General features: G+C 44.5%; 2 protein-coding genes across 2 annotated transcripts; both read right to left on the bottom strand.

Annotated features, from left to right (window-relative positions):
* Positions 1 to 2,901: 2,901 nt before the first annotated feature.
* On the bottom strand, positions 2,902 to 3,375 carry LOC141679158 (uncharacterized). Its single transcript, XM_074485667.1, has one exon. It carries the CDS (start codon positions 3,373 to 3,375, stop codon positions 2,902 to 2,904), a length of 474 nt encoding a protein of 157 aa, XP_074341768.1.
* Positions 3,376 to 3,873: 498 nt separating this feature from the next.
* Positions 3,874 to 5,301, bottom strand: LOC141679160 (uncharacterized). The gene has a single exon (XM_074485669.1). It carries the CDS (start codon positions 5,299 to 5,301, stop codon positions 3,874 to 3,876), a length of 1,428 nt encoding a protein of 475 aa, XP_074341770.1.
* Positions 5,302 to 7,977: the final 2,676 nt, after the last annotated feature.

Below are 7,977 nucleotides of genomic sequence, written 5' to 3' on the forward strand. Positions count from 1 at the left end.
TGACTCATGGAATTTTATGATATGGAGGGCATATGGGTGCGCCCTTTAAGCATGATGCGGCCCCATATCTTCAATTATGGGAGAAACTTTAAGATTCCTAGAATGGTAACCAGCCCCAAGCTGGTATCTTTGGGTATAGGCGCGCCCTTACATCCCTATCTTAGGGAAGTGATAGAACTATACGACGTGGCTCCACTCCAACTTTCTCCCAACAACTACAAGTTTATCCTGGCTCTGTTCATCCTTTATACGGACTTGGGTTTCCCCCAGCCGGTAATGGCTGAAGTCGCTTATTTTTCAATCTAAGAAAGTCTGACCACAGGTACTACTATTTGGTGGTAGACAAGCAGCACAACAAGAAGGGTTTTTCCTCTGGCAAGCTTAGCCATGAGAAAGGTTGGAAGGAAAACTTCTTTTACCTGTACGACGTTCCCAGAATAAGGATAAGATTTAACAAGTCACCAAGTAAGGGCACACCCTTTCTTTCTTTTTCTTGCGTTATTTCTATATTTTTTCTTTCTTTTCTCATCCTTATACTTTTTCAGACAGACCAGCGGCCAAACCTCTTAAGGGCGAGCCCAAAAAATGAGCTGAAGCCCTCCTTAGAGTGGCTGCTGACAGGTGGAACTTAAAAACCTTAGTCACCCAGACCAACTTGATGCGAGTAGGAATTCTTTCTGACCAAGTAGGAATGAAGTGTATATATATAAAATTTAGGAAGGGTGCTCCTGTTTCTCGTGTCATTGACTTAGACAGTGAAGAAGAAGCTGAAGAGGAAGAAGAAGAGACAGAGGATGGCTCCTTACAAGGCCAAGATCCTTCAGGTTCATTAATTGCAGAACCTAAAGGTGCGCCTTCTTACAATTGGTGCGTCTTAGCTTCCTTCTTGTCAGCTTCTGTATTAGCTTGCTAGATATAAATACATGTTCACGTGGTCGATCTTTCCGCCCTTTAGGGCGCGCCCTCCTACTCTGGGCGTAGCACTTTATACATGTTTATCAATGTTATCTTTATCAATTGCCTTTATTTATTACTCCGTTCAGCACATTTAAATATCACGTTCAATTAACATGTTCTGTGTTTTATGCAGAAATGGCTCCTCCAAAAATCCCTAAATCTTTTGGGGTGCGCCCTGGTGACAAACCTAGGCCCAAGTCAAAGAAAGACGCTCCTGCAGCACAGGCCTTCATTCCAACTTTTGTTCCCATTCCTCAAACAACACCTGTTCCAAAAAGGCCCATAATTGATCTTACAGAGAAATAGGGCGCGCCTAAGAGGCATAGAGCAGAGGGTGCGCCTTCTGGCTCTTTCGCTACCTTGAACGCTCTTGGCCCCATGGGTTCCCTTCATGTTTCGGATGAAGAAGTGGAACAGTGGCAAGCCATGGATTTGGGAGATGCTGCTCGTGCTTCTATAAAATCATCTTGTCAATTGTTCATCCACTCCACTCGAGTGGTGGACAAGCTACTTGAAGGGGGGCGCTCCTAGAGAGGCTGCAGGGTGACAACAACATTCTGAGAAACAACCTCAAGGACAAGAACTTTTTGCACGCTAAGGATATCAAGGCCAAGGATTCTGAGATTTCCTTCCTCAATGATGAGGTGGCCAAACTCACTTCTCAGCTAGAGATTGCCAACAAAAAGGCTACCTCTCTCCATACTGAGCTTGATGCAACCAACTTGAGGATTGAGTATCTAGAGGAGCAGTAGAAACTGGGATGGCCTGATGAGAAGAGGGAAATGACTGATGAGGCATTTGCCAGTGGCTTCCACTTCTACAGGGTTGATATTTTGGCCAATGACCTTGATTATACCTTTGAAAAGTATGGGGAAGAGACTGTTGCTGAGATGGTGGAATTTAAAAAGGAGCATGCTGCTGAAAGCAAAGCAAGGAGGATAGAACTTGGGCTGGAGGAGGAAGAAGTTGAGGGCGCGCCACAAGAGGAAGTCCCCAAGGGCGCGCCTGAAGCTGATCCCACTGTTCCTCTTCAATCTATTTCTCCAACAGACCAGTCTCAGGGCGCGCCTTGATTCATTTTAATTTAAACTTCAAATGCTTCTGAGGAGCCAGCCCTCTTTTGATGCTGTGCAAAGTTGTATGACTTATCTTTCTGCTACCCTTTTAGTTTTGCATGTATGGCTCGACGTTAATTTTATTCTTCCCTATATGCATACAAATTTGTTAAGGCATTTTGATTTTTCCCTTGGCCATTTATAAAAATATGACTCATATTTTCACGATGGCGCGCCCTTATATCATCACAAATCTTATCAGTACATTATGACTAATGTTGCTACAAGGCGCCCCCTTTGATATCAGAGCTTATTTATTTAGCACATTCGTGGGTGTTTTATGTGATCTTGAAATTGTTATCGTCCCTTTTATCGTAGCACTTAAATATGAGGGCGCGCCATAGTGCAAATAACACGTACTTTTTCTTATCAGTAATCCCTTCGCGATTTTTTATTTACTTATCAGTTAAAGGGCGCGCCTTAATTCGATTAGCTTTTGCTTTAGCTAATTTTGTTGTCCATGTACATTTATTTTTTTCACCCTTGAATATTATGTTTATCTTGATTATGAAGCAGAAATTATTAGACAGGGCGAGCCTCAACATAGGGCGCGCCTCTGATGTTTTTCAAATGAGAAATTTTATGTCAAGCAAATAAAGCAATTTGAAGTAACTTTTCCCTTTTATTGATAATGCGCTCTAGTGTATAAATTACACCAGTCCCATGGCTACTATGCTCTATGGGGAAATTATTTGAAAATTTTTCTTCCTTCTGCTAGTTCCAAGGTTCACAGTCACATATACTACCCCCTAGGATAGGAGGAATTTATTTGCTACTAGCCTATTACATAAGAATCAAAATAAGAAAACAAGGGGGACACAACCACACCCTACTGATAATACTTCCGTAAATGTTCTGCATTCCATGCTCGAGGAATAAGTTTACCGTCTAGATCTTCTAAGCGATAGGTTCCCTTCCAGAGTATAGCTTTAACTTTATACGATCCTTCCCAATTAGCTCCAAGCACTCCGTGCTGAGCTATCTTAGTGTTAGGCATAACCTTTCGCAACACAAGATCTCCAACCTTGAACGGTACGGATTTTACCCTTTTATTGAAATACCTTGCGACCCTCTGCTGATATGCAACAAGCTTCAATTGAGCGTTCGTTCGGGCTTCGTCTAACAGATCCAAGTGGAGCCTCTGGTTAACTTCTGCATCTTCCTCGATAAACACGTCTCTCCGTAGGGATCCCGCTCCTACCTCCACGGGAACCATGGCCTCATACTCATAAGTCAGCAAAAAGGGGGTTTCTCCTATGGTCGATCTTGGGGTGGTATTGTAAGACCAAAGGACCATGGGCATCTCTTCTGGCCAATCTCCTTTTTTCTCTTCTAATTTTGCCTTCAAGGTGTGTTTTATGATTTTGTTTATGGCTTATGTCTGACCATTACTCTGCAGATAATAAACCGCGGCGAAGTCCTTTTTAATCATTAAGTCCTCATAGAGCTTCCTTAACTCTTTACTATCAAACTGCTTTCCATTGTCTGAGATGAGTTTGTAGGGGATACCGAACCTGCATACTATGAAATTGAACACAAAATCCCTTATCTTCTTTGTCGTGATCGTGGCTAGTGGCATAGCCTCTACCCATTTGGTAAAGTAGTCCACAGCCACCACGACGTATTTCACACCCCCCTTTGCTTTGGGCAACTCTCCAATGAGATCAATTCCCCACATGGCAAAAGGCCAGGGACTCGCCAACTAGGTAATGGTAGATGCCGGGGCATTGGAATAGTTGGCGAATCGCTGGCAATGATCACAAGCCCGGACAAAATTGAAAGCATCTTCTTTCATAGTCGGTCAGTAATATCCTTGTCTGAGCACTTTTAATGCCAAGGAACCACCCCCCGAGTGATTGCCACAAATCCCTTCGTGCACCTCTCTGAGAATATAATTTCCTTCTTTCATATCCACACAACGTAACAGTGGCTGGTTAAATCCTCTCTTGAATAGTACCCCGTCATATTCGACATACTTTGCGGCCTGGTAACGAAGGCGTCGAACCTGTAGTTTGTCTTCTGGTACAGCTCCTGTTTGAATATAGTTATGAATGGGGGTCATCCAACTTTCTTGTGGGATTTCTTGCATCTGAAACACCTCCACCTCTGGGATACTTGGGATTTCTTGGATTCCCAAAGGGATTTGTCCAAGTTGAATGCTGTCCATCTGTGACCCCATCTTGGCCAAAGCATCCGCATTACTATTTTCTTCTCGCGGAACGCTTTCTAGCCTGGCATTTGAAATTTTTTTCAGTAGGCGTTGCGCACATCTCATATATAGCTCTGTTCGTGGTCCCCGGGCTTGGAAACCTCCGTTGACCTGGTTCACAACTAATTCGGAATCGCTCAGAACTATCAGATTCACGGCCCCTACCTCCAGAGCTAATTTCAGACCGTTGATCAAGGCTTCATACTCAGCATCATTGTTAGTAGCATATAACTTGAAATGGATAGCACTCATCAAACGGTGTCCCTCCGGAGTGATCAAGACAATTCCGACACCTGATCCATTGTTGTTCACGGCCCCTTCCACATGTAATATCCACCAAGGGTGTGGGAGTTCTTGCCTCTTTTCATCCCAATGACTTCCTTGTGAGGTTGGTTTTGCCAATACTATGGCCTTATCATCGACTTCTGCATCGAACTCAAGTATGAAATCAGCCAGCGCTTGTCCCTTGATTGTCGTGCGAGGACAATATTCCAAATCGAATTGTCCCGGGTCCACTGCCCATTTTAACATTCTCCATGATGATTCGGGTTTATGTAGAATATGTCGAAGCGGATAAGCGGTGCGAACTTCTATTCGGTGAGCCTGAAAGTATGGTCTTAGCTTTCGTGCTGCAAGAATAAGTGCGTACACTAGTTTATCCATGTAGGTATATCTGGTTTCTACATCCAACAACCTTTTGCTCACATAGTATATGGGCCACTGGTAGCTTGCTTCTTCCTTTACCAATACCGTGCTGACGGAATATTCCGACACCGCCAAATAAAGAATCAATGTCTCTCCGTCTTCTGGTTTGGCTAACATCGGAGGATTTCCCAACTGCTCTTTGATTTTCAGAAAATCTTCTTCACACTCAGGAGTCCACAAGAAATCCTTCCCCCTTCCTTTGATTGTCTTGAAGAATTCTTTGCACCTATCCGATGACTTTGAGACAAATCGATTCAGGGCCGGAATCCTTCCCGTCAGGCTCTGTACTTGTTTGACGCTGGTGGGAGATTTCATGTCTAGCAGAGCTTTGATTTTTGCCGGGTTAGCCTCAATCCCCTAGTGGTTGACCATGAATCCCAAGAATTTTCCCGACTCCACGCCGAACACACACTTCTGCGGGTTTAGTTTCATCTTATATTTTCTCAAGATATGGAACATTTCAATTAAGTCGGCGATGTGGTCTTCCGCCTTTTTCGATTTTACGAGCATGTCATCCACATACACTTCCATTGTTTTCCCAATCTGCTTCTTGAACATTTTGTTTACCAATCTTTGATAAGTGGCGCCGGCGTTGATCAGACCAAATGGCATTCTGATATAGCAGTAGAGCCCTCTATCATTGATAAAAGAGGAGTGCTCCTGGTCCGGCTCATACATAAGGATTTGGTTATACCCGGAGTATGCGTCCATGAAGCTGAGCAAGGCATGTCCTGCCGTGGTTTCGACCAACTGATCAATTCTTGGTAGGGGAAAACTATCTTTCGGGCACGCCTTATTTAGATCGGTGAAATCCACGCATGTTCGCCATTTGCCGTTGGGCTTTTTTACCAACACCGGGTTTGCTAGCCATTCTGGGTAGAAGGATTCCCGGATTAGTCCAATATCCAAGAGCCTATCTACTTCCTCTGCTAGGGCTATAGCTCTCTCTCCGCTTACGGCCCTTCATTTTTGTCGAACCCCCTTATGCTTGGGGTCGATATTCAATCGGTGGCACATTATCTCTGGATCAATTCCTACCATATCAGAATGACTTCATGCAAATACATCAAGGTTCGCCAACAGAAATATAGAAAGACCTTCCTTCAACCTTGGTGCCAACTGGGATCCTATTCTCAAAACCTTACTCGGATCTTTTTCATCGACTGCGATTTCGATCGTATCTTCTGCCGGCCCCATCTTTTCCGTCGGCATTGGTATCTGGGGATCCAGGTCAGGCGAATCACGAATTTCATTATCTTGTAGAGAAGGCGCATCCCCTTTAGGAGGAGCGTCGACTTCTTTAGAAGGCGCGCCTTGCATAGCAGGGGCATCAACTTCTTTAGTATGTTTTGCGGGTAAGGGTGCTCCTTCAGGGGGAAGGGCATCATCCTGTTCGAGGCTTTGCAAGACATCGAATCTCCCTTCTAGCCGTTCCCCATGGAAATCTGTTTGGACTATGGTATCCATCGCCTCCTCTTCTTCCAACATCTCAATTCTGATCGCGTCTTCCAAGTACAACATTGTTGGGGGCAGCCCGGAGGGATGCTCATCTTCTTGCTCAACATAATAGTGGACTCAGATTTCCTCGATTGGTTGCTCAATACTTTTTTCTTGATCTACGTCCGGAGTATCTTCGGCATGGGATTCTTTTCTAAAGCCTTTCATAGCTTGCATGTAGCACTCCCGAGAGTCATACTGGGAACCCTGTATACTTCCCACCCCATTTGGCGTTGGAAATTTGATAGTTAGGTGGTGGATTGAAGTGATAACTCTCATTTCCCGCAGAAAAGGTCGTCCCAACAACACGTTGTGGGATGATTCCTAATTTAGGACCTTAAATTCAAGCATCTTTGTTACCGACAATGGGCTTTCCCCCAAAGTAAATGGCAACCGAATCGATCACATGACTCTAACTCCTGCTCCTGAAAAACCATAGACCCACGAGTCTTCCCCCGACATATCATGATCAGGTAGTCCCATCTTTTTGAAGGTGCTGTAATAGAGGATGTTTGCTGAGCTTCCATTATCCACGAAGGCTCTATGGACATTTTTTATTCCGATTTGGATGGAAATAACCAGCGCATCATTGTGGGGATGATGTACCCATCGGGCATCTACTTCTCTGAAGGTGATATCCATGGACTCACCCTTAAATACTTTGGGCGGCCGAGTTTCCACCCTATGAATGTCCGTGAGAGGCCTGAACCGGGCTTCCCTAGCGTATCTTGCCAAGACTCGGTTGCTGCATTCCATCCCGGGATCTTCCCCGTAGATTGTTCGGATACTGCCATCCCTGACAAATTTACTTTCCTCCAGGATATCATTGTTCGACCCGCGCGGGGCTCGTCTTTCTTCTTCCCTTGTTCTGTCATCCTTGTGTTTCCTTACTTCCTTGACTACCCATTCTCCGAGGTATCCTTCCTTGATAAGCGCTTCGATTTCATCTTTTAAATGTCGGCACTCATGCGTGTTATGTCCAGATGATTCATGGTATTCGTAATATTTTTTCTTGTCTTTGATTTGCCATGATGATAAAGCTTCAGGTTTTCTAAATAGCCTTTTATTTTTGTTTACTTCGTAGATATGCTCAATAGATGCGACCAAAGGTGTGTACCGGCTTGTCCTGTAGTCGTAGTTTGAGGGAGGACTCCATCCCCTCCTTGTGCTTGCTGTATTCACCCGGTATGGGCTTCGACTACTTCTTCGGTACCTTGGGCTTGGAGACCTATCCCTCTTCCTTCCTTTGCTTATCTGACTTGACTGTGAAGTCGGTTGCACTTCTGCCAGAGATTGTTCTATAGCTTTAAAAGATTCTGCTAAAGCGAAGACATCTGCTAGAGTAGCCGGGTCTTTCCCTTGCAAGTGCTTCCAAAAGTCCGAGCCAACCCTTAATCATGCGATCAAGAAGCTTTTCAGGGCTTCGTCCCATGCTCCCCTCACACTAGTAGATTCAGCATTGAACCTTTTGAAGTACGATGTCAAGCTTTCATT

Source organism: Apium graveolens, chromosome 8 (assembly GCF_009905375.1).
Source record: "Apium graveolens cultivar Ventura chromosome 8, ASM990537v1, whole genome shotgun sequence".
Lineage (NCBI taxonomy): Eukaryota > Viridiplantae > Streptophyta > Magnoliopsida > Apiales > Apiaceae > Apium > Apium graveolens.

What these genes read in the sequence shown, in the direction of transcription:
- LOC141679160 (XM_074485669.1), bottom strand. Translation starts at nt 5,301, where the DNA reads ATGAAATCTCCCACCAGCGTCAAACAAGTACAGAGCCTGACGGGAAGG.
- LOC141679158 (XM_074485667.1), bottom strand. Translation starts at nt 3,375, where the DNA reads ATGCCCATGGTCCTTTGGTCTTACAATACCACCCCAAGATCGACCATA.